Below are 27,575 nucleotides of genomic sequence, written 5' to 3' on the forward strand. Positions count from 1 at the left end.
ATGTCAACTTTGCACACCTTGCGAACTAGCTAGCTAGATGATGCCCATGACTTCGTCCGCGTGGATTACATTTTTATTTTAAATCCCGTGGGAACTCTTTGATTTTTCGGCATAAAAAGTTGCTTGTATAAATTTCCGGGATGCAAGCTACCTCTGTACCTACCGAATTCCATATAAATTGGTTAAGCGGATGGGTCTTTAAGAATCCCGTGGGAACTCTTGATTTTTCGGGAAAAAAGTAGCCATGTCCTTCCCCGGAATGTAAGTTAACTCTGTACCAACTTTCATCAAAATCGATTTAGCTGTTGGGTCGTGAAAAGCTAGTAGACAGATAGACAGACATACATTCGCATTGGATGGAACAGCTAGTAAGTACTAGCTGTAGGTACCGACATAAGGACTTCATGCACACGATTGAGTAGTTATAGCTGTTATTTATTTACGCCAATACATAATCAAATAAAAACTAAATATTAAGGAAGTACCACTTAACTTATATACTCAGGTAATAACACTTATATTAAAAAATAGCTTGGCCCGCGACTTCGTCCACGTGGATTTAGGTTTTTAAAAATCCCGTGCCTGTCCGTGTATTCATTTTCCGGGATAAAAAGTAGCTTATAGGAGACCTTAGGGCCTTTATTAAGAAGGTACCTATTCATTATTCAAAGTAGATTACATAATAATTATGAACATCGATATAAATGACAAGATATGGTCAAGCGAACAAAATTTTTCACCGTTTAGGAACCTAATAAATCAACGCCACCTCTTAGATACTAATGAACGACCCGTTTGAAATCCAGACGTCACTGAGGTTGCATTGTCGGTTGGAGGTCGGTTGGAGCACCTATGAGTCGGTGCCATTTTGTTTGTTCAATAACCCTGTCCATACGAAGTAATATATAAGTCAATGGATATGAACGACAATGCAACTTAGAACGTAGTGGTTACATACTCTTTGATACGATCATAGTAACTAGAACTACTCAAACAAATTATACAAAAATGTATAAATTAAAATGCACTTCAGTAATTTTACTGTTCGGTCAGAATAATAACAGTTTTTTTAACCCTGGGAGATCTGTATAATAAAATAACAATTTTGATAACAACACGATAACGACTGCGCCTGCAAAAAATATTATACATTATTGTCGTTCAGAAATCTTTGCTTCATAATTTGTACAGGCGCTATTTTTAAGAAAAAAAAAGAGATAAATCTTGTAATAAGATAATTACTTTGCTTAGTTACTTTAACTATTATAATAAAATTATTTATTCGTTGTGCTAACTTTTATTTGAAAATATTCAATTTTACTGTATGTGATTTATTGTCTATGATATGTAAGCATTTTTTTAAATGACCACCCCAAAGCAACGTGGAGAAAAAAAAAAGATAATTGTCTATTCGCCATCAAAATGGCGTCATCGAAGGAAACCTATTGTTTGTGTGGTCAACCATATAATCTTGGACAATTTATGATAGAATGTGACTGCTGCCGCGAGTGGTTTCATGGGAGGTAAAGTGGAAAATGTTAAAGTTTTTCAGTTAAAGGCCTTTTGTGTGTGAGAAAAAATTGAATCAATTTGACAGCACTCGGCTCTTCGGCCATCATGTTGTAAAGATATGTTTTCTTTGATTTTTCTACATTGAATCAAGTGGAAACTGCGATATTGGTAATGTAACTTTCCTATTCAAAGCGTGCCAATATTTTTTTAGGGGTTCAAGGCGATTTCTCGGTCCCAGTGTTTGTTTATATTGTCGGTCACCATAGGGCCCTAAAATGCGTGTTTCTTTACACCAAAGCTTTGTCTAATATTATTTTTAATATATCCTAGTACAAGAAACATTAAACACAAACAAATTTTCAAAAATTCAGCATAGCCCCATGTTTTACATGTTAATATCTAGATTTTCTTGTTTTACCAATCAAAATATGCAGGTTGCTCCTAGTACAAAGTAGGTAATTAGGTTCTTATTGTTTATTTTTTTCAGCTGTGTGGATGTCAAAATATACCATTCAGACGATATTGACAAGTACCATTGCCCAAAATGTGCCCAAACCTACGGCCCTTCTGTATGTAAGTGAAACAAAACAGTACTTTACAGATTTCCTATTTGTATACAGTATCATCACTATCATGATCAATCCATCGCCGGTTCACTACTGAGACTGATTCTCTTCTCAGAATGAGAAGAGTTTAGGCTATAGTTCGCCATGATAGCCTAGTGCGGATTGGTAGATTTCACACATCTTGGAAAATTATGGAGAACTCTCAGGCATGCAGGTTTCCTCACGATGTTTTCACCACTAAAGCAAGTGATATTTAATTACTTAAAATGCACATAACTCCGAAAAGGTAGAGGTGCATGCCTGGGATCGAACCCCCAGCCTCTAATTAGAAGGCTGTCGTCCTAACCACTAGGCTATCATAGCTTACTACTAGGCTACAAAACTAGGGTACAGAACATAACCACAAGTAAAGATCACGCATGCTTGTGAATTTAAAAATCTAAATTAACACACCTATTGCAGTATTAAATACAGCTATAAAAATGTTTTAGGGACATGTTTATTTTTTGGTAATAACTAATCACCAAGGTGAGCCAAGCCTATTATTATGACTTCATACCAAAATATTGCTATGTCATAGTTTACTAGCTACATACCAGCTTTTTTGTTAAAATGGTCATTAAAGTGGCATAATTTATATTTTACTAGCTTATGCTCTCGCGACTGCGTCCGTGTGGTTTACACAAATTTCAAACCCCTGTTTCACCACGTTAGGGGTTGAATTTTCAAAAATACTTTCTTACCGGATGCCTACATCATATAATAGCTATCTGCATGTCAAATTTCAGCCCGATCCATCCAGTAATTTGAGCTGTGCATTGATAGATCAGTCAGCCAGTCAGTCAGTCACTCACCTTTCCTTTTATATATTTAGAAGGATTATGTTGGTATTTTAATGATACATATTATTTACTGTGAAACATGTGAGTTTTCTAACCTTATTCCTCCCCACTACCATTACAGATTTAGTCAATGCATTGAAATAATATTGTTTTCAGTGAAAATCCCCACAAACAACCACCGTGCGGACAGATACGAGATCGGGGCAGAGACTCGGCCGTCTCAAGCGGGGACTCCTGCCTGGGTGCGAGCGTTGGCCGCCCGACCCTTGCGCCCGACCTCTGCATCTCTGCAACGGATGAGACCTCAGCACTTTACCGAGGAATTTGTCAGAGATAATGGTAAATCAACTCTGTATTCTATTAATTTATTCACGTATAGTTTGCGACAGGTCGAGATGGCGATCGGGGAGGAAACTCCCCGCATAGCCCCCGCGCTAACGCGGTGCGGGCGAGCGCGTTTGACGTGCGTCATTCTCCAAATGCGATCTCGACCTGTCGCGTACTGTAGATTTAGGATTTGAGCAATCCCATATGAACACTTGATTTTCCCGTAGCTTGTGTTGTCTGTCTCCAGGATGCAAGCTATCCCTGTACAAAATTCATCAAAATCGGTTAAACCGATGCGCCATGAAAAGGTGTTAGACAGACAGACAGACTTTCATAATTAAATGGATGACTAGCTTATGTTTGCGACTTCACGAATTTCAAACCCCTATTTCACCACCTTAGGGGTTGAATTTTCAAAAACCCTTTCTTACTGGATGCTTACGTCATTTGTACGAATGTGTACTTATATGTTGCAGGGTTCACCCGGCCAGTGATATTCAACACTACTGAGGGTTTGGACATGAAGATACCAAACCCTGCCACTTTCAATGTCAGATCCGTGCTGAGATATTGTGGGGCACAGTTAGAGGTATATTAACTCTAACCTTATTTGAGACTTCCATATTTTTAGGGTTCCGTACCTCGAAAGGAAAAAGGAACCCTTATAGGATCACTAACTTATGTGTGTTTTTAAAAACAATTAAATATCACTTGCTTTAATGGCGAAGGAAAACATTGTGAGGAAAACTGCATACTTGAGAGTTCTCCATGTTCTCAAAGGTGTGCGAAGTCTGCCAATCGGCATTGGGCAGACTATGGCCTAAACCCTTCTCACTCTGTGAGGAGACTCGGCTCAGTAGTGGGCCGGTAATGGGGTAATGGGTTGATCATTATGATGATAGGATCACTTTGTTGTCTGTCTGTCGTGACTGTCAAGACCTGTCAAGGGAATCAAAATAAATATGTATACTGTCAATATAATATGGATACCTAGAGAGTGACATAAGCTACTCTTTACCCCGGAATGTTCTTCCAGGTGGAAGTAATAGACGTGCGCAGACAAACGACGCTGCGCATGCCGCTGGCTGACTTCGTGGAGTACTTCGAGACGCCGCCCGAGCTGCGCGACGACAAAGTGCTCAACGTGCTCAGCCTCGAGTTTACTGACACAAAGTTAGTTGCACTTCTTTTCATTATAAAAAATAATGTTCCCTAGAATGTTCTTCAAATTTTATTTGCTAAAATGTTCTTCAATATTAGCATCGTTTTACAGTCCTTGTTACAGTAGATTTTTAATTATTATCATCAATAGGTTTTTAGCATAAGTTTTAACATTTCCATTAAATTTTGAAGCACATATTTTGAAGAAAATAAATTAATGCTAGTAAAAAGCTAAAGCCATTGCTAAGGCGCATGGCAGTGCATAGGCCAAATTCATGGCAACAAGATTTTTTTTAGTGATACTTACTTCTCTATCTGCAATGTCACATAAGATAATTTAAAAAACGACGCCATTTTGAATGTGTTTGTTCTGTTATTGAGTTGGGATTCTTTCAAAATCAATATCTGTGCTTCCTTGTGACTATAAAAATTAACTATTGTCAAAATTTTTAGTTTCACTTCTTTGGCACGTACGCAATGAAGACACGCAAACATTTTCTTTTCAGCATGTGCAATCTAGTGGACCCGCCCGGCATCACTCGTCGTCTGGACTGGGCTCAGAATGTATGGCCTGCCAGCGGCGAGCCCGCGCGGCCTGCCGTGCAGAGATACTGTCTGATGTCTGCGCGCGCCTCCTATACCGACTTCCACGTGGATTTCGGCGGAACTACTGTGTGGTACCACGTGCTGCATGGACGAAAGGTAATATGAATGAAAATATTTTGAAACGTCGGATGCATCTACCACTGGTTCAGAATATCTTCATCAGAATATATCATAACTACAACCGGCTACGGGAATTCGCGCACCATTGGCATAAGAGGCGAAGCAGCTCGGAGCGTACAGGTGCCAGGACGGCACCACGGAGGAGCAGCAGCGGAGATCACAGCTGTATTAGAGACGTCTAGCCCCCAAGGGGGGAGAGTGAGCATAAGGGACAAGGAAGAGACAAATAATTTGTAGGGAGTCAAGAAGGCGCCCCGGGAAAATGCCAAGAGCAAGTACCGAACGGGCGTCCTCCCGCGATTCGGCCCATATAACCGAGAGGTTGGTGGGGCCATGGGAGGTGGAGGGTTCAGAATATCTTATGTAGTATTTTTTTTTCAACATTTACAATATTATAGTAAACCCACCCGGTATCACTCGACGTCTATACTGGGCTCAGAATGTCTGGCCTGTCGTACAGAGATACTGTCTGATGTCTGCGCGCGCCTCCTATACCGACCAGGGTTGTTGCGGATGCGGATTATTAGAAGTTCACATCCGCGGATGTGGATGCGGATGTTTGAATTAATGCGAATGTTCCGCATTCGTGGATGCGGTTCCGGATATCCGTAATACCCCTGATACCAACTTCCACGTGGAACTGGGGTAACTGGGAGCTTGAAATTAAGCAGTAAATTTTTTTTCAGATCTTCTACCTGATTCCGCCCACCACCACCAACCTGGCGCTGTACCAGCAGTGGAGCGCAGCCAACAATCAGTCCGAGAGATTCTTTGGTGATATGGTGAGTTGGGCTGTAGTTCTACAACCGCACCCCACGTCACCGCAAACAATTCCACTTCACATCAAAATCACTTAACATCAGGTGACCCGCCTGCTCGTTTGCTCGCTATCTCTATTAAAAAAAATGGATGATACAGAGTTGAAATAAATTTATTACGTCTCTGCGGTGCTCCAGGCTTTCCAACGAGCCGGTTAGTTTGGGATCGTCCACAAGTCGAACCCGCCTTTGGGTCCGATCTAATGGAAGGAGTTGGTACTGGTATCCATGTAACTATTACTATTATGTAGTCTAGGTCTAGGAAGTGTTTCATGTAACGATATTTTATATGTACAAATATGCACTAATTAACAGCTTTTAATTTTTATAACAGTTTTTTACTTAGATTTTATTAAATTTGTATAACGCGAACTCGCCATCCTCACATAAACTTTAACAGTTTCTAGAGGATGGCGAACTGTTTATTTTAAAATGTATTATTGAAATTTACGTGATCAATAAAAAAAAAAAAAAAAAATTTGTTCCAGGTGGAATGGTACGGCACAGCAGAGCTGGGTCAGGGGGAGACGCTGTTCATCCCGACGGGCTGGATCCACGCGGTGTACACTCCCTGCGACTCGCTGGTGTTCGGCGGCAACTTGCTGCACTCCTACGCTATCGAGATGCAGTTGCAGTGAGTATTGTCTCATCATCATCCATTTGTCCAATTTTAGAGCATTCGCATACTCTTCTTACTTATATAATATGAAAAGGACAGACGTAGTTTGACTGATTTAAATTAAATTTAGAGCCGTCAAACCTCATGAGTTTAGCTGCTAGTCGCGAGCCTATTGTTCAAATTTGTGAGTCTTTTAATGCAAAATTCATGTTCCGTCCATTTTTAAGGAATATTTAAAAAATAAATAAAAAAAAACCGACTTCAATAACCACAAACACTAAAAAGTAAAAAATAATTTAATTCATTACCCAATATATGTATTATGTAATATGTATACAAGAGTTATTGTAGTTCTATAGTTATATTTTTTGGAGCCGGTGCCAATTAGCCGCACGAACCGTCTATCTACTCTTCACATTGTTTTATGACTCCACATTGGCACCTCATATTTTTTGGAGTCGGTGCCTAGTTAAAAACCTACCGTTTACTAGCAGCAATTTACTCTTATCCACTGAGGAGTTCCGTTCTCCATCTCCGAAGATATTCATCAGATCTTTACCAAATTAAAATGGGACCACTTCTGAAATATGTCCTACAAAACAAAAAAAGAATCATTAAAATCGGTTCATAATTGACCAAGTAATCGCGTAACAAACATACAAAAAAACAAAAAAAAAAACCGGTCAAGTGCGTGGCGGGCCACGTGCAGTGTAGGGTTCCGTAGTCACAATCCTCGAAAAACAGATATAACTCCTTAACCTGTGAACTTTACATAACCCTGATAGTTTTCCTTTAAAATTGATTATATAATATACTACTGCTGTGAATTTTTTCACGTTCCTATATATATACTACCATTTGGTTGATAGAGGGGGGGGACACTTGACTCTAATAAAAATTAGCACTTTAAAACATATTTGTTTCAAACGAATCTAGAAATCGAAAAATGATGTTCCCACACCCGCAGTATTTTTAAAAGACCTATTCAACGATACCCCACACTATGGGATAGACGAGAAAAAAAATAACTCATCCCCACTTTACATGTAGGGGAGCTACCCTAAAAAAAATATTTATCAAAATTTTATTTCACCACTTTGTCGGCGTGATTAATGTTTATACCCATGCCAAATTACAGATTTCTAGCAGTAATAGTCTCTTGAGATTAACCGAGGACGGACGGACAGACGGACGGACATGGCGAAACTATAAGGGTTCCTTGTTTACTACGGAACCCTAAAAACATTCAGATGAATGAGAACCTCCTCCTTTTTTTGAAGTCTGCTGGTCCGAAATTTTTGATATGTATTTGAAATGATTGTGCTATATTTACAGGATCTATGAAATCGAGGGTCGAGTAGAGACCCCCATGATGTTCAGATACCCCCTGTTCGAGGCGCTGCACTGGTACGCGGCCGCGCAGCTACTGACTACGCTTCGTAGGCACAATGAGGAAACACAGGTAAATACACTACTACTATACTAGTAAACTATACTAGTATACTAGTAGGGTCGTTCTATAGCGGGATCCTATACGATCCCGCTATAGAACGACCCTCACCGAGCTGGTTAATGGATGAAACGTATTTTATATTCAATTTAATATGTCAATAAATATATTGCATATGGGTTGCCTAAAAAATTTCAGTCCAGGATGATTAATCTAAATATATAAAAGGAAAAGGTGACTGACTGACTGACTGACTGACTGATCTATCAACGCACAGCTTAAACTACTAGACGGATTGGGCTGAAATTTTGCATGCAGATAGCTATTCTATGGGCTTTTTACTTTCGATTGATATGGAATTTGTGAAATGATTTTAAATTTTTTTTTAATTATTAACTAGCTAATGCTCGCGACTTCGTTCGCGTGGACTACACAAATTTGAAACCCCTATTTCACCCCCTTAGGGGTTGAATTTTCAAAAATCCTTTCTTAGCGGATGCCTACATCATAATAGCTATCTGCATGCAAAATGTCAGCCCGATCCGTCCAGTAGTTTGGAGCTGTGCGTTGATAGATCAGTCAGTCAGTCAGTCAGTCAGTCACCTTTTCCTTTTATATATTATTTTAATTAATCATCCTGGACTGAAATTTTTTAGGCAACCCATATGCAATATATTTATTCACATATTAAATTGAATATGAAATACGTTTCATCCATTAACCAGCTCGGTGAGGGTCGTTCTATAGCGGGATCTTAGACCATACCATTGATATGTAGAATAGTGGGTAGTGGGTACAGATGACAGATCACAAACAAAGATACATCGCTCAAGTGACCATGTTTTTAAAATGAGAACAAGTATATTTATTGAGTTATTGACTGACTGATCTATCAACGCACAGCTCAAACTACTGGACGGTTCAGGCTTGAAGTTTGGCATGTAGATAGCTATTATGACGTAGGCATCCGCTAGGTAGGTAGGGGGTGAAATAGGAGTTTGAAATTTGTCTAGTCCGTCGGACGAAGTCGCGAGCTAGTCGCTTATAATATTATTGAGATGAATGAAGGTTTCTTTGTTCCAACCAGGATGAAGACTTCACATTAAGCGAGAGCTGCGTGTCCACTCCACCGGCAGAACTACCCCCCTTGTTGCTGCGAGGGATCAAAATACTATCCAGTGCCCTTAAAGAGTGGCATGCACTTAAAAGCGTAAGTATCCTTTCTGCGACGTATTCCTTATTGTTGAGGGTCGTGACCCTTTCCATTAACCACACAATCATCATTATCAACCAATAAAGGTCAACTGCTGGACATAAGTCTCTTCCTTCGACTAGTTTGATGTCGTCTGCCCATCTAATAGGGGGTCTTCCAACGCTGCGCTTTCCGATGCGAAGTCGCGCTATTCTAGCACTATGGGACTCCAATGTCTATCGAGGAACCGAAAGCTTAATTTGCTATAATCCGTTGAACAGACAAGTCTGTAAGTACAACATGCAGCATGCGATATGCGGTTCTTCTAAATATATAAAAGGATTGACTGACTGACTGATCTATCAACGCACAGCTCAAACTACTGGACGGATCGGGCTGAAATTTGGCATGTAGATAGTTATTATGACGTAGGCATCCGCTAAAAAAGGATTATTGAAAATTCAACCCCTAAGGGGGTGAAATAGGGGTTTGAAATTTGTGTAGTCCACGCGGACGAAGTCGTGAGCATAAGCTAGTTGGTATATATAATGCGGTGGATTCGCTTGATCCTTCTGCATATGATTCTACTGTCTATAGACATAGTTTATATTAAATTCTACACAGATCTCGGAAAGGTATTCTAAGCCATGCGTATGAAAAATGATGGCGCAAAGCGTTTCGTGCGTGTGCGTGCAGTTCTTTTCATTTCGCGAACCTGTATGATTTTGTGTAATATATTATAATTTTTGGGGTTTTTTTGTTTTAAACAGTCTGACTCGTCAAAACGCGACAACGTGCCCAAATGCTTAAACTCTGGACAACTGGTCAGAGAACTGTGCAAGGAGTTGCGCCTTTTGGAGAAAAGGAGTTCTAGCACTAAGGATAAGGTAAAATTATGCTTTTAAATTGCATATTAATTGATGAGACCATTCCTAATCTTATTTCTTAGATGTATCCTAGGTATCCTGTAAAGGTCGGGACATGCTAGCGCAGAGTTGAAGCGCATCAAAGTTGAAATGCGTCAACCAAAATATTTTCCCTGGACGCATGTGCTGTCTCTGTTCAATAATAGCCGATTCTTTCCAACTTGAGTCATCTAAATATATAAAAAGAACAGGTGACTGACTGACTGACTGATCTGGTATTATGACAGAGACATCCGCTTAGAAAGGATTTTTGAAAATACAACCCATAAGAAGGTAAAATAGAAGTTTCAAATAAGTGTAGTCCACGGGGACGAAGTCGCGGGAATAAGCTAGTTTAAAAAAAAGATTCAAATACCATTAAAAACATACGTTTAATAATAAATAGCTGTAAATTGTATAATTTTTAACAAAAATTGAGATTAATATTTTGGTTTTTTTTGCAGGATTTAAAAGTAAAGAATCACTCGCCAAACAAATCTCAGAGCAAAAAGCAAGCGACACCAAAAAAATCACTAAAACTAACATTACCCAAACCTATAATGCATATGCAACCAAATGCAAATGGCGATTTTGAAGAGAAAGTATATGCTGACAAATTCTATATAGACAGTAAAGAAGTTGTCTACCCAGAGAGATACATACAGGATGTTAAATATGTGACTAGCGATGTTAAATACGTGAATAGTGGTGTTAAATATGTGGACAATGGTGTTAAATATATAGACAGTGGTGTTAAATATGTGGACAGCGGTGTTAAATATGTGGACAGTGATGTTAAATATGTGGACCCTAATGTTAAGTATTTGGACGCTAATGTTAAGTATGTGGACAATGGTGTTAAATACGTGGAAGGCGATGTTAAAATTGTGACAGATGATGTTAAATATGTGAACGGTGTACCTGATATCAAGTATGGTTTGGAGAAGGATTTTTCGGAGAAATATGCATATCAAAATTATGACGAGGTTGCCTATCAAGATGGGAACGGATATGTGGATAGACAAGATAAGAAAGTTGGCTTGAAGATTAAACTGAAGTAAGTTTTTAAGAACTTTAACATACAAAAGACTCAAGCGTTGAAATATTTTTGAGTCTTTTGTATGTTATATAGTTAACTAGATGATGCCCGCGACTTCTTCCGCGTGGATTTAGCTGTTTGAAATTCCGTGGGAACTCTTTAATTTTCCGGGATAAAAAGTAGCCTATGTCCTTCCGCAGCATGCAAGCTATCTCTATACCAAATTTCGTTAAAATCGGTTGAACGGTTGAGCCGTGAAAAGCTAGCAGACAGACAGACACAGACAGACAGACACACTTTTGCATTTATAATATTAGTATGGATAAGTTGAAGATTTTTTAGATTACAATGATCCATCCTGCTACTATAAAGTAGCTAACCCCAAAAAATTGTATTTGAGTTATCGCCAATGGGAATAAAGTAAAAAAACTGATGTTTCTGCAAAAGTATGCTATACAAGAGCTAGGTTTTTAGCTTAGTTTGGTCATATGTGGTATTTTTCTTTATTTTCATGTTTTTGGTAATACATAACTCCAAAATCGGCCTAAATCTGGCTCAATCCAACCCAGTGTGACAATCAGCTAGGTGATTCGCTAACTCAGTGTCTAACACTGAACGATAGCCACTGAGGTTGGTTAGTTCTACATTGCTGCTTCACTGGTGTTAGCTTATTGAAATTAGTTTAATGAATTGGCAATATTTGACTCATCCGATGTCGCGCAATCTGTGGTGGGGTAGCCATCTTGATTCGATTTGTATAAATACGAGTGTTTGACAGTTATTACTTCAGTCTCGTTCCGATTCGAGACTCGACGACTATTAAATACTTTTGTGTTTAGCTCGTTATTTTGATTAAGTGGTTACAATAGCAATTGTGCCCTAATCAAGTTAATATTGCAGTTAGGTTATAATAAAGATTAAATCTCTCGATTAGCCTCTACGCGTTGTGATCTACATCCACGTGCAAGCTTTATATGAGGGAACATTTTAATAACTTATAAAATTAGTTAAATTTAACCTGCTTTTCTGACTTATGCTTAAACTGGGTGATTTTAAATATTTTTTCATAGAAAACCTTTGTCGGATTAAAAAATGAGCTTGGTGGTTATCATTCAGTGTTACGACACTAAGTTAGCGAATCACCCTGCTGGCAGTGGCGTGCAGCTCATAGAAGCATAACCGCACTGCTTACCCTCATTGTAATGAATCAATGCTTATTTTTCATTATAACCTGCTGTAAAATAAGTTCATACCTAAATGCATACCCTGGCTTGAACTCCTGTGCACGCCACTGCCTGCTGGTCCTATATTATAACCTGATCACTGGTCTACCCCAGTCCAACACAATTCTAATTAAAATAATCAGAGTTATTGTGACCCAATCAGATTGGGTTGGCTAATGTGACCCAATTGATTGTGTTGGCCAGACATTTGCACTCACACTGACATAGATCATTAGAGTTGTGGGTTGTGTTACGTTGTATTGTTTCTTTAGTAAAATATTGGTTCACTTCAACAATCTCTCTTCCAGCAACTCCCCATCATCATCACGCGAGGAACCGCCTCCATACAGCCTTCCGGAACATTCCATCCTCAAATCCCATCTAATACGAACGGAGCGCGCTCTCAAACCACTTCAGCAGTGGACCATCTCAAAGAAAGACATCGGAGACTACCATGAGGAGCAGATTCTTTTCACCAACGAGAATCTTCCCAACATACGGCCAGAAGGACAGGAGATGAACTATGGAGCAGGTATGCCAACATTGCCACATACTTCAGCAGTGAACCATCTCAAAGAAAGACATTGATGACACAGTCAAGCAGTGCAGCTCCAGCAGTGGATCCTCTTACATCATGATTGCCATTTTCAGGAAACATTCCAGCCAATTGGGAATTTCAGACCAGTGTTCTGCATTAGTTTGCAATTTACAGAAGCATTTATACACTCTTACCCCAATTTGAAATAGATCAAAACAATTTATTTTCATTTTTTTTTTTTTTTTTTTTTTTTTTTATTGCAATCAACAGCGATATATACAATATAATTTTACATAATAACAGACTGAAATTATGTCGTACCTGAACCTAACCTTCCAATGCCTGTCTTGGTTTCAAACCCTGTGTACGCCATTGGTGTAGCTCCCCAAATCTTTGTGTAAACCTAACAACCTTCGCAGAGATCATGATGAACTGCTAAATGGGTGTATTTTTCCAGGAATGTATTCAGCGGAAGACATGCAACATGAGTACCAATATGGAGATACGGCTCGCGCGGGCTACCAGCAGATCTACCAGCAGCCAGAGCTGGCCTACAGCGAGCCTGCTTACCAGCGCTACCCAGAGGTGGAACATCAGGTAAACAACAGCAACAAGAGTACCAATATGGAGATACGGCTCGCGCGGGCTACCAGCAGATCTACCAGCAGCCAGAGCTGGCCTACAGCGAGCCTGCTTACCAGCGCTACCCAGAGGTGGAACATCAGGTAAACAACAGCAACAAGAGTACCAATATGGAGATACGGCTCGCGCGGGCTACCAGCAGATCTACCAGCAGCCAGAGCTGGCCTACAGCGAGCCTGCTTACCAGCGCTACCCAGAGGTGGAACATCAGGTAAACAACAGCAACAAGAGTACCAATATGGAAATACGGCTCGCGCGGGCTACCAGCAGATCTACCAGCAGCCAGAGCTGGCCTACAGCGAGCCTGCTTACCAGCGCTACCCAGAGGTGGAACATCAGGTAAACAACAGCAACAAGAGTACCAATATGGAGATACGGCTCGCGCGGGCTACCAGCAGATCTACCAGCAGCCAGAGCTGGCCTACAGCGAGCCTGCTTACCAGCGCTACCCAGAGGTGGAACATCAGGTAAACAACAGCAACAAGAGTACCAATATGGAGATACGGCTCGCGCGGGCTACCAGCAGATCTACCAGCAGCCAGAGCTGGCCTACAGCGAGCCTGCTTACCAGCGCTACCCAGAGGTGGAACATCAGGTAAACAACAGCAACAAGAGTACCAATATGGAGAGACGGCTCGCGCAGGCTACCAGCAGATCTACCAGCAGCCAGAGCTGGCCTACAGCGAGCCTGCTTACCAGCGCTACCCAGAGGTGGAACATCAGGTAAACAACAGCAACAAGAGTACCAATATGGAGATACGGCTCGCGCGGGCTACCAGCAGATCTACCAGCAGCCAGAGCTGGCCTACAGCGAGCCTGCTTACCAGCGCTACCCAGAGGTGGAACATCAGGTAAACAACAGCAACAAGAGTACCAATATGGAGAGACGGCTCGCGCGGGCTACCAGCAGATCTACCAGCAGCCAGAGCTGGCCTACAGCGAGCCTGCTTACCAGCGCTACCCAGAGGTGGAACATCAGGTAAACAACAGCAACAAGAGTACCAATATGGAGATACGGCTCGCGCGGGCTACCAGCAGATCTACCAGCAGCCAGAGCTGGCCTACAGCGAGCCTGCTTACCAGCGCTACCCAGAGGTGGAACATCAGGTAAACAACAGCAACAAGAGTACCAATATGGAGATACGGCTCGCGCGGGCTACCAGCAGATCTACCAGCAGCCAGAGCTGGCCTACAGCGAGCCTGCTTACCAGCGCTACCCAGAGGTGGAACATCAGGTAAACAACAGCAACAAGAGTACCAATATGGAAATACGGCTCGCGCGGGCTACCAGCAGATCTACCAGCAGCCAGAGCTGGCCTACAGCGAGCCTGCTTACCAGCGCTACCCAGAGGTGGAACATCAGGTAAACAACAGCAACAAGAGTACCAATATGGAGATACGGCTCGCGCGGGCTACCAGCAGATCTACCAGCAGCCAGAGCTGGCCTACAGCGAGCCTGCTTACCAGCGCTACCCAGAGGTGGAACATCAGGTAAACAACAGCAACAAGAGTACCAATATGGAGATACGGCTCGCGCGGGCTACCAGCAGATCTACCAGCAGCCAGAGCTGGCCTACAGCGAGCCTGCTTACCAGCGCTACCCAGAGGTGGAACATCAGGTAAACAACAGCAACAAGAGTACCAATATGGAGATACGGCTCGCGCGGGCTACCAGCAGATCTACCAGCAGCCAGAGCTGGCCTACAGCGAGCCTGCTTACCAGCGCTACCCAGAGGTGGAACATCAGGTAAACAACAGCAACAAGAGTACCAATATGGAGATACGGCTCGCGCGGGCTACCAGCAGATCTACCAGCAGCCAGAGCTGGCCTACAGCGAGCCTGCTTACCAGCGCTACCCAGAGGTGGAACATCAGGTAAACAACAGCAACAAGAGTACCAATATGGAGAGACGGCTCGCGCAGGCTACCAGCAGATCTACCAGCAGCCAGAGCTGGCCTACAGCGAGCACCTACAGAATATCAGGCAAGATTTCTTGTTCTTTTCGCTGGAACGAGCAAAATACATTCACAACGTCATTATTCACAAGTCGTACGATGCTGTCTTGCATCAGCTAGTAATATTACAATATAGCTGTGATAGCCTAGTGGTTAGGACGTCCGCCTTCTAATCGGAGATCGGGGGTTAGATCTCGGGCACGCATCTCTAACTTTTCGGAGTTATGAGCGTTTTAAGTAATTACATATCACTTGCTTTAACGGTGAAATAAAACATCGTAAGGAAACCTGCATGCCTGAGGTTTCTCCATAATGTTCTCAAAGGTGTGTGAAGTCTACCAATCCGCACATGGTTAGCGTGGTAGACTATAGCCAAAACCGTTCTCACTCTGAGAGGAGACTCGTGCTCTGTAGTGAGCCAGCGATGAGTTGATCATGATGATGATGATTATAATATGGTTCTTTACGGTGTTTTTTTTTAATTAGCAGCAAGCAGCAAGCTACAGCGGCGACCCTGCGTACGCGCACACCCAGTTGCCGTCGTACGACGCCGCGGTCGCGCACCAGTTCCACACCACTAACTATGTAAGTCTTGTAAACATCATTTTACCTACGTTTTTTTTAATAAAGAATATTGGCCATATTAAATGACTAATATTACCCTTTTCTCTCCAACTAAGCGTCAAGCTTGTGCTAGGAGTAGGTACGATAATAATGCAACGGGCGGGGTTTGAACCGCCGACCTTTCGGTTTTCAGTCCACTCCTTTACCCGTTGAGCTCTTGCTCTTGCACTAAACGCGATCAATTTACTATTATCCGTTGAGGAGTTCCATTATCTATCTTCGAAGATTTTCATCAGATCTTCACCAAATTCATATGAGAGCACCTGGGAACCCTTATAACAAAAAAAAAATCCATTCGGTCCAGACGTCTTCGAGTAATCGGTGAACATACATTACAATACAAAAAAAAGATTCCGACTAATTAAGAACCTCCTCATTTTTTGAAGTCGGTTAATAATGATTAAAAAGTATGTCAACATTTTTTTTTTTAATATTTAATAGGTAGTCGAAGAACAAAAGCCCGTTGTACCAACACCACCAGCCAACGCAAGCCCACTTCCGGTGCGGCGGTCCGAGCGTCCGGTACGAAGACGCGTATCCAGTACATACGAATACGAAGACGCGGACTTGTACATAGACGAAGCCCCTCCCCCTACAAGGCGGAGGGCGGCCAAACCCAAACACCAAAGACATCATGCGCATAGGAATACAGGTGAACTATCCGAATGATCCACAAAACTGTTACACCTTCCAGCTCTCCATGCTAGATGGCGCTGTACGGAGTTCAATCGCACTAGAGAAGTTACGACCAATATATTGAAGATTGCTTCTCTGTACGCACTGCGCTTTTGCACATGCTTTTCTTCGTTGCACATGCACCTTAGCTCAGCATATGCGCTTGCCCGTTTAGTGAGATGCATGAGTGATTCTGATTCCTACTGTGACTACTTCCACATGTAGATGGCTTTGTACAAAGTTCAATCACGTTAGAAAAAGCCGTGTAATAATTGTTTTGAAATGACTCATTCAATTTTGTCCCAGCTTCCACATATAAATACTAGATGGCGTTGAATGAAGTTCAATCGCGCTAGAGAGCCGTGTATGAACGTTTTGTAATATAATATGTGCGGAATGTCGTATAGACCAAATCGTTTTGTTGCAGCATCAAACAGCAGCGCGTACCGACAACAACAACAGGCGGCGCAACAACAAACACCACAACCCCCGCCGGCGAGACCTGTGCCCGCCAATGGCATCGAGTCGCTCATCCAGGCGTCTGTGTTGGCTGAAGACCAGCCTGTTAATGACACGTGAGTCTAAATCTTGTACATATCGACCAGGATACAAATATAAAAATCGTGTCAGCAAAAGGGATAAATTTGCCTATCAGAATACTTTCTGTCGCACTCATTCTTCGAATATGAGAAGCGTGTGTGAGATTTTTGGATAAATAGTTAAAACAGTGGGCTTTAATAATGATGATTAATAGAATCTAATGACGACTAATAAAAGTTATCATCTATCAATTATTTGAAATGTAGGTAGTTGTAAATTTTGTCAGGTAAGGCTAAGTAATTAAAACTCAAGCAAAACATCGATATGATATGACACGTGCGTCCAATTCGGTTACATGTTCTAATAGAGGCATGTTTGCAGAGTCTAGAACAAAATATAGCGCATATAGGCAGAGCGCTTTCATTGCGAGTCAGATTTTTTCGGTCAAAACAATGCGCGGGCGCAGCGAGCGTTTTTTTTTGTTTGAATACAGGAATTAAAAGCGAAAACTATAGCAAAAATTGCTGTTTTAATTTTTTTTAGTGAGGATGCGGCAGTGGCGGGTATGCTGAGTATCGGTGAGCAGCGATTCGAGGCCCCTCCACGGACCTTCGGACTAGCAGTGGACACCCCCCAACCGACTACCGACACCTCTAGAGTCGAAAGGTAGGGTATTTTTCTATTGATTTTAGACTTATTTTGTGGTTTATCAACGTATATAAATAACCGGTACTGTACTACGATTTTTAAGAGTCGCATCGGCAATATTCTTTTGCGCAGAGAAACGCAACCTAACGCAGACTAAAACCGAAAGTACACCAATGAAATACAGACCGTATTGCAAGCAATAATCTCTTTATATGGTTGTATGGTGTGGTAATAATCTTATTATATGGTTTAGTTTATTTAGCTATTGGTATTTAGGTTTATTTTACACCACCTCCCATTGTCCATTTGTTCGTTTTTTCCCTAGCGTTAAGGTTGTCTGGAAGAGATCGCTATTTAGCGATAAGACCGCCTTTTTGTACCTACTTATTAAGATTTCTTTTTGTAACCTGTCATTTGTGTTTCTGTGGTGCAATAAAGTATATACATACATACATACAATAACGTCAAGACGTTAAGATTTTAAACACAAGAAAAGCAGACTCGTGCTATATCGCTCACAATTGCGGACTCCGAAAATGACGCGTAGGCAACAACCAATAGCGGACGGACGCGCGCTGATTGACTGAGATATTTCGCGCCATTCATAAATAAGACTTCTGCGCAGGTACATCAGCGTAACTTATAGAAGCGGTACTCATTTTGTTTTTTATCGAAGTGATAATGAAAATTGACTCTTATTTCTACAGCAGTAGTGGTGGAAGCCGGTCGCGGTCGCGCAAAGCAGCCAGCAGTGCGGACGACGACGACTATGATGAAGAAGACGTCATTAAGGAGGTGCATCGAGACGAGGAGTATGGTAAGCGATATTGAGCTTTATTACCATAGCAGTAGAAGCGAAAGTCGCTCAAAAAACAGGTCATGGCGTCACATGGCTTGGTAACGGCGTTTTCTTAGTGAAATACAATCTAGGTGACGTCACAGTCGGAATTCATCATGGCGGCTACTGCTTCGTGCGTTTCGAATATTTGTAGAAAGGATAAAAAAAGTGAAATCTTTGTTTGTTATTTTTAGATTTTTTCTCGCTTGATGACAGAATCAGTTCTCACGCGCCATTTTAACTTTATGTGTCAACTGTCATGTCAAAAGTTTTTTTCACTTTTTAAATACGGACTAAAATAGTACTTTGACATGACAGTTGACAGATGAAGTTAAAATGATGCGTAAGAACTCATTCTGTATAGGTCTAGCAATTCACGAAAGCGAGTGAACTTTACAGTACGCGGAAAGAGATAGCAGTTTTGTAGAGAATTGTCTCCGTCTTCGAGACCGACAAAACGTCCCATAGGTATAAGTGACAGAGACAACGCTCTACAAAGCCGAAGTCTCATCTAAAGGTCGATGTACATTATTTTCTGCCGCGTACTGTACTTGTGGTTACGTCGTATACATGGGCATTGCGCAAGTTTGCGTGCATGTTTGACCAATCAGTCCCGAGTAAGCGCTCGAAAATGCACACATTTAGACTGTTTGTGCACTCATCCGTATTCGGTTCGTATCCGTGATTTCACGGATGAGTGTGTACGGGAGCGGTGTGCAGGCTCGACCGTACCAAAGGGGAGATCTCCCACCGAGCGGTTGGTTGTGCTCGGTAGCGCCAGCTGGGCCGACGGTTGTATCTTGAAACTTCTATATATAGTCCAGATTGCAGAAAACTCCGTTAGTGCGATTGCTATCGGCGGTACATTTGTTCGGGACTACGTCATCGATTGAACAGCGCCATCTAGTTGCTATTGTGGTAACCGCCACAAGTGCACAAACGTCCTAGGTGTACCTTATTTATACCGATACGACTTAAACACAAGCATGAGCACTCTGTTTCGCTCGCAGTATACCCGTCGCTGGAGATGAGTTCGGACGAGGACGAGGACTGGTCGGTGCGGAGACGCCGCGCGCCGCGCAACCGGACCGACAGCAGGAGCAAAACCGACAAGTGAGGTTTTTTCCCTTTGTATATATAATACTAGCTTATGCTCGCGACTTCGTCTGCACGGACTAAACTAATTTCAAACCCCTATTTTACGATTTTATGAGACGACACACACGTAAAAATTAGAAAACACTAAACTATCATAACTAAACATTGGGGCCGATTCTCTTGTACACAATCTCTAAGCTAAACTAAATTAACGGGTCTAAATCTAGTGCTATCCTTTTCCGCAAGCAACATTGTGACAGGGATAGCAATAGATTTAGACGTGTCATTTTAGTTTAGTTTAGAGATTGTGTACAAGAGAATCAGCCCCATTGTATGGCGGTATCCACATACAAAGTTTGTATGACTAGTGTTTGTATCCCTATTCCCCAGCTATTGAAGCCATACGAAAGATTCTACAATCCACTCCCATCGCACGGTGGGGTGAAGTAACTTACAACGTAATAGATGTCGCCACAGGATCTTAGTCATAGATCCTGAATTACGCTAACGAAGTTTCTCTAGTGCCAACGGGAGTGTCTATTGCTAAGCTTTCGCGGTCCGTCCGTCAGTCTGTCAGCGGGCTGTATCTCATGAACCGTAATAGTTGAGTGAGTTGAAATTTTCATAGAATGTTTATTTCGATTATGGCTTTAACAACAAATAATAAAGTTTTCAAAATGGCCGCTATGAAAATAAAAAGTGTTATGTCTTGTGCGATGGTACGGAACCTTTCTTGTGCGAGTCCGACTCGCATTTCGCCCGTTTTTTTTATTTCTATTATATCCTAGGGACGAGTCTTGGTCCCCCCGCGCGCGGCTGGGCCGCGTGGCGCCGCGGCTGCGCGGGCCCGCGCGCTCGGCCGTGCGGCGCGAGTGCGTGCGCGCCGCGCTGCACGCCGCCGCCATCAGCAACGCGCAGGACAAGCACGACAAGCACAAAGACCACGCGGTGCACGACAAGCACCATCCACAGGTAAGTGGCGAGGAAAAATTTCGTGCTCACTGCTCTTGCGTTTCCATCCTTTTCTGGTGGGAGGCTTCGGCCGTGGCTAGTTACCACCCTACCGGCAAAGCCGTGCCGCCAAGCGATTTAGCGTTCCGGTACGATGCCGTGTAGAAACCAAAGGGGTATGGGTTTAATAAAAACTGCCATACCCCTTCCAGGTTAGCCCGCTATCATCTTAGACTGCATCATCACTTACCACCAGGTGAGATTGCAGTCAAGGGCTAACTTGTATTTGAATAAAATAAAAAAAATCCATCCAACCACTTGCAGCTGTCTTCTTTAAATCGTCAAGCCTGCAGGCTGGCGGTCGTCTAGTATAAGTCCCGCAAATTGCTAATGCGCGTGGCCGCCATTTTAGTGACGTCGGCACTAGACTGAAGTTTCGAGCTGATGGTATATTTTTATTTCGGCTGTCGTCAAAATGGCATCATTTCGATGTTAATGAGACATGGTTCTAGCGCAATAGCAATTTGCGGGACTTATATACGCAGGCCCGCTTGTTTTAGCACTACGAATCTACTCACTTCTGATTGGAGCACGTAGAGAAACTCCAATCATAGCCCTCTGAGTTACTCTGACCTTTCTTAAATATTATTTAGCGAGGATAGAACCGTAGTGATTCGAGTAACATTTTTTTCAAATTTTTGACATGAAGGCGCAAAAAATGCACGATCGGTCCATACCTCACTGATCCACGCTCTATTTATTAACAATTTTCTTTGAAAAAATCCCAAGTTATTACTATCCATACTAATATTATAAATGCGAAAGTGTGTCTGTCTGTCTGCTAGCTATCCACGGTCCAACAGTTTAACTGATTTTGATGAAATTTGGTACAGAGCTAGCTTACATCCCGGGGTTAGGACATAGGCTACTTTTTAACCCGGAAAATAAGAGTTTCCACAAAAAATTTAAAAGCCTAAATCCACGCGGACGAAGTCGCGGGCATCGGCTAGTTGTACAATAATGGAATTAATAGCACTTTTCTCTTATTTCTTAAAAAATAAAAATAAAAAAATTCGCCCGTTCGGTACTTGCTCGGTGGCTCTTTCTCGGGGCGCCTTCTTGACTCCCTACAAGTTTTCCTTTCTGCTTCCTTGTCCCCATCATGTCACTCTCCCCATTCTGGGGCAGACGTCACAGATACGGGAGATTCCCGTCGCCGTTCGTGGTGTCTCCTGTTCCCACATCCTCTCCTGTCATTGCGTATCTGGATACCTAGCTCTCGCTTCCCTCCTCTGAACTCGTCGCGTCGTCGTCGTCCTCCTCGCTTCCTTCCTCTTCCTGCTCTCCGTCGTCGCTGCCGCACTTCGGAGCAGCTCCTTCTCCTGTGCCACGCGTGCGCGAACTGCCGCATGGCGATAGAACAGTCAGCCGCTAACTGAAGATGTAAATAACGGTGTAATGTGCAGAGCGCGAAGCGAGCGGTGCTGGCGACGAAGAGCAAGCGACCGCCGCCGCCCGTGCACACGCCCCAGACTAGCAAGAGTGAGTTTTTTTTTATATATCTAACTAGCGACCCGCCTCTGCTTCGCACGGGAGCTTATCACAATTTTCGTAGGGATCTTTAAATTAAAATATATAATCAGGAATAATGAAGCTTTCTATTGGTGAAAGAATTTGCCAAATCACTTCAGTAATTCCGTAGATTACCCCCTACAAACAACTTTACCTCTTTATAATATTAGTATCTAATTAATAAAATTATTAATACAAACACAAGAAGAAACAAAATACAAAAATATAAAAAATATAAAACATTAAAAGGATATTGAATAACAGGGTCGTTCAATGCTCTCAGCTTACTTCAGTAACTCATGATGAACCCATTCATAGCTGTTGTCAGAATTACTTTCACCGAAAAATTCGAAAAGTGTCCCTGACGCTTTTACAAAAAATATGTTCTGAAAAGCCCCGTATTTTATGAAAACTGTTTAAATAAATGAAAAAATACCCAAAATAGTAAGTTTTATTTCTTGTTGTACTTTTTGTCTACGCGTCGAATCAATTTAACTTCCTTTTCAGATATGAGACTGAAAAAGGGTATGAAGACGGCGAAACAGCGTCTCGGCAAAATCCTCAAAATACACAAAATGATATATTAGCTTAAATTAATTAATTAAAACATTAGTAATACTGTTAACATAGTTAATTGTATATCTGGTAGACACCGCACTGGCGCCCGATTTTGACCCATAAATTACCCTAAAATTTGGGACATTCTTTTATTATGCATTCAATCAGTATAGTTAATATTGGGGACACCTTATTGATGTACTCGTATGAGAAACAGTTTTAATGTTTGTATATTTGTGTGCTAAATGGCAGAAAAACGTGAAACGTTTATGAACTTTATTTTATTTTTAGTGTTCGTTGTAGTTTTGAAGTTTAGGAGCTATGAGGTAATCATGCATCGTCATGCATTGGCAACCCTCTGCCAATAAATTGAATAAATTGTTAACGTTTAAGAGTGTCTTGCAATGCATGACGTTATTTCTAATACCCTTCCGAAGAAAGAAAAAAAAATTGAGTTTATACTTTGACGAAGATTTTTTTTACACCTTAATTACCTGTTATCTCCCAAAGCCACCATGATCCAAACTTCATAGTCACTGATCGTTCCTCCCTGTGTTGGGGACAATACGCAGAGCAACTTTCAGCATTTATAAAATAACGAAGGTCTGGTACGCGCTGGCTCGTAGTCCATAACGTGCCTATACTTATTTCTTTTTCATATAGACCTTGATTGAGGATAATAATTTTCACATATCTATATTAGACCTTGACTGAGGATAATAATAATTTTCACATATAGACCTTGACTGAGGATAATAATAATTTTCGCAATTAGACCTTGACTGAGGATAATAATAATTTTCACACATGGACCTTCACAAGGATAATAATTTTCACATATAGACCTTGAATGAAGATAATAATTTTCACATATAGACCTTGACTAAGGAAAATAATAATTTTCACATATGGACCTTGACTGAGGAAAATAATAACTTTCACATATGGACCTTGACTGAGGAAAATAATAACTTTCACATATGGACCTTCACAAGGATAATAATTTTCACATATAGACCTTGACTGAAGATAAGAATTTTAACATGCTTTTTTTGTTTTTTGTCTGTGTGTGGATACGGCTTTAGGTCCCAAATGTTAGGGTCCAGGTCGTAAAAAAGCGGGTATGTAAGATGTATATTTTATATTATGTATTTAGATCACGGACCAATATGTGTTGTAGGCGCACTTGTACATTGCGACATTAACTAGTGTCTCACTGAGATATCATGAATTTATTTAATTACTAAAGAAATATAATAAACATCAGTAAATTACTATAAAATTTCCTTTTTTCATTAATTTGTCAAAGTGATTGCTTAAAAATTTAATACTATTATGTAAAAATTACGGTACCCGGCAGGAAATATTGCACATCGGGCTTTAGAAAGAGATAACAGTTTCGTAGAGCTTCTGTCGTTGAGATCTACATTACGTCACATAGGTATGAGTGAAAGAGACGACGCTCTATGAAGCCGAAGCTATCGCATATCTCTTTCTAAAGTTCGATGTTTAATCTTTCCTGTGAGGTACCTACTGTAAACACTTACGTAGTCGGGTAAAATACGTACGGTACGCGGCAGAAAGTAATGTACATCGACCTTTAGAAGGAGATAGCAGATATATGTAGAGCAATGAGAGGAGACCCGTAGTCAATACTGGGCCGGAAATGGGTTGTGATGATGATTATTACTAGTGGTCCATCCCGAACTAAGACCTCACGGTATCCCATAATTCCCAATAGTTTTCACAAAATAAACAGCGCCATCTAGTAACATTATTACCAATAATTCTGAATAAATAATTTGAGTTTGAATGTCTTTGTCGTTGAGACCGACAAAACATCATAAAGGTATGAGTGACAGAGACAACGCTCTACATAGCCGAAATGTCGTTCTAAGGGCCGATGTACATTACTTTCTGCCGCGTACTGTATTGTCATTCTCATGTACAGGGTTTTCTAATAAAGGGGTTTGAATATTTTAGTATGGAGCCTGGCCTGCCTACATTTTTTTTTTCAAAATATCTGCCACGCACAAAACCTACATTAATCAATAGCTGGCATCAATACAAACAAGTAATGTATGAGATATGAGACAGACAGACAGACAGACACACTTTCGCATTTATAGTATATATTAGTATAGATCAAAGTTGTACTAGTACTGCACGCTAGTGATGGAGTCTTCAGTACAACTTTGATAGTTTAAATCTCAGAAATGTGACACTTTGGAAGACTTATCTCATACAATACTTGTTTGTATTGATACCAGCTATTGATTAATACAAGTTTTATGTGTGGCCGCTATTTTGGAAAAAAAGAAAAATGGCGGCCAGTAGCTAGGCCAGAACCTTCAAAACCCTTTCGCGCATATAAATAAAAATGCATTTGTGTCTTTATGTATCACATACCTAATTTATTATTTTATATGTGACGAAACTTACTGCCGTACTCTGAGTCGCTTAATCGTTACTTAAGTTTAGTGAAAACGAGACAGAGCTATATCTTTCACATAAATCTGTCTCGTTTTAACTCAATCTTAAGTACCGATTAGCGACTCTGAGTACCGCGGTTAGATTAGTTGACTAATTCTATCTGAAGTTGCAATACGGGGGTTTGTGCAGGTTATAGTACCTAGTATATATGTATACATTCCGCAACAGATTGAGATGGCAATCGGGGTATGAGGCGCATACACCCGCACGTCACCCATGCCCGCCCGCACGCGGTTAGCATGGGAGCTGTGCGGGTGTGCCGGGCATTCTCTCCCCGATTGCCATTTCGACCTGTCGCGTACTATAGGTATACAAGGCCAGCTGAGATCTGTTTTTGTACAGTCTGCAGAAATACTCCTCGTGTCCACCATTGGACTAGTTGTTTTGCGCGCATTATACATCTACTTTGTATGGTATAAGTCCCGCAAATTGCTAATACGCGTGGCCGCCATTTTAGTGATGTCAGCACTAGACTGAAGTTTTGAGCTGATGGTATGTATTTATTTCGGCTGACGTCAAACTGACGTCATTTCGATATTAATGAGACATGGTTCCAGCGCAATAGCAATTTGCGGGATCTTATACATACGTTATAGATATTTATGTATATCTGCGTATCTTTTTCTTAACATTCAGTGTTTTTAATCAAAGATCTGAGTAAATGTATTGTTTTTTTAATAAAATATACTGATAAATTAGTGCTATGTATGTATGTACAGTCAGTGTGCCTTTTTAACTTGACATGCGTTTTCTGGGAGTTTTTCTTAAGAGACAACTGTTTTATTTTCTTTATCATCATCGGTGTTTTCGTACTAAATATCACAATACTAAATACGCTTGTCTAGTTAAGACGAATTTTAAATTAGTATTTTCATGTTTAAGACTAGCCCTACTACACTGAATCGTTTTTTTAAGGGCCACATAATAGTTTTTTTTTTTTTTTTTATAAAAAATGTTACAATAAAACATAAAGCTTTGTCTAATTACGGAAGAAATGTAAAATTTCTGTAAATCTCTTCGTACACTGCGTACGCCTTATGTAGTATGTATTTTTTCTTTACATTAAAAACAATACTATATCAGAGTTTTTGTACAATATTTTATTTTTTACTTAAATATTCAAGGTGCCCTTGATATTAACGTGTCAGTGTTGTAGTTATTGGTATATTTTGATCCGATTTTGAATTTTAAATTTCGAAAAATATGTAAAACACTTAACACATATTTTTTACTTTATAAATAAATCTAGACTAGAAATAAATTCGGAATCGGATCCGTCTTCTACTTAATACTTGTATTAACATAAAAAGATATAAATAATATTAGAAAAAAGACAAAAATATGTATTTTCGTAAATCGCTAACTCACCACCGACTTGATGTATGATTTTTTTATAAAAAAGGTTTAGTGGAATATTAGTTTTGTATTTTATATTTTTATCAGTTAAATTTTACTATTCAGCATCGATTCGGTGTTATTAGTGCAAAATGTTTAATTTAAAAAAACGTGGCCTTCCGTAATTTTTTTTTCAAAATATTAAAGTCATAATTAAATAGTATACCTACTTATAGATTAATTTAAAGAGAAACATTTTGCATTATTTAAACACGATTAATTTCAACCATACATAGGGTGTTACAAAGGCAAAATAAAATTTTGTTTTCTTTATAAAAATAATTAAACATTAACAAACTTATGGTATGCAGAAATTACCAAAATAAATTATATATTTCATTTTTAAAGTAAAATATGAATTTTTTGCTTAAAAAAATAAAATAAACACCCTGTACTCAATAGTCACAATGCTAGTACGATATGTGAGTGAAGAATTGCTACACACTACAATACTTTAATGGTCGAAAAATAATTAAAAAACAAATCGCAAAATGCCACGTAAGCACTCCCTCTCACTCGCACACTGTACAGGTATTGAGGGTAAGTGAGAGAAAATGATTATCGCCGCCATTTTCGATTCGGATCGTCACGACTTACGAGTTTACGGTTCGGCATCTTTCATTCAAACATCGTAGTATGAGACTACAGACTCCTAGCATCAAATGAT

At 40.7% G+C, this 27,575-nt stretch overlaps 1 protein-coding gene across 1 annotated transcript; it reads left to right on the forward strand.

Annotated features, from left to right (window-relative positions):
- The first annotated feature begins 1,422 nt into the window (after positions 1-1,422).
- Positions 1,423-26,902, forward strand: LOC117993081 (lysine-specific demethylase phf2-like). Its single transcript, XM_034980806.2, has 23 exons — positions 1,423-1,523; positions 2,000-2,085; positions 3,077-3,259; positions 3,724-3,836; positions 4,284-4,420; positions 4,915-5,110; positions 5,821-5,916; positions 6,441-6,586; positions 7,907-8,033; positions 9,109-9,231; positions 9,984-10,100; positions 10,583-11,175; positions 12,689-12,912; positions 13,376-13,515; positions 16,006-16,101; positions 16,582-16,792; positions 17,243-17,390; positions 17,899-18,021; positions 18,711-18,820; positions 19,852-19,954; positions 20,728-20,911; positions 22,357-22,432; positions 22,970-26,902. Exons 1-23 carry the CDS (start codon positions 1,423-1,425, stop codon positions 23,047-23,049), a joined length of 3,513 nt encoding a protein of 1,170 aa, XP_034836697.1. The 3' UTR covers positions 23,050-26,902.
- The last annotated feature ends 673 nt before the right edge of the window (positions 26,903-27,575 follow it).

Source organism: Maniola hyperantus, chromosome 23, assembly GCF_902806685.2.
Source record: "Maniola hyperantus chromosome 23, iAphHyp1.2, whole genome shotgun sequence".
Lineage (NCBI taxonomy): Eukaryota > Metazoa > Arthropoda > Insecta > Lepidoptera > Nymphalidae > Maniola > Maniola hyperantus.

Coding starts and splice junctions, on each gene's coding strand:
- LOC117993081 (XM_034980806.2), top strand. CDS start 1,423: ATGGCGTCATCGAAGGAAACCTATTGTTTGTGTGGTCAACCATATAAT. Junction 3,837..4,283: donor ATTGTGGGGCACAGTTAGAG/GTATATTAACTC, acceptor ATGTTCTTCCAG/GTGGAAGTAATAGACGTGCG. Junction 8,034..9,108: donor GGCACAATGAGGAAACACAG/GTAAATACACTA, acceptor TGTTCCAACCAG/GATGAAGACTTCACATTAAG.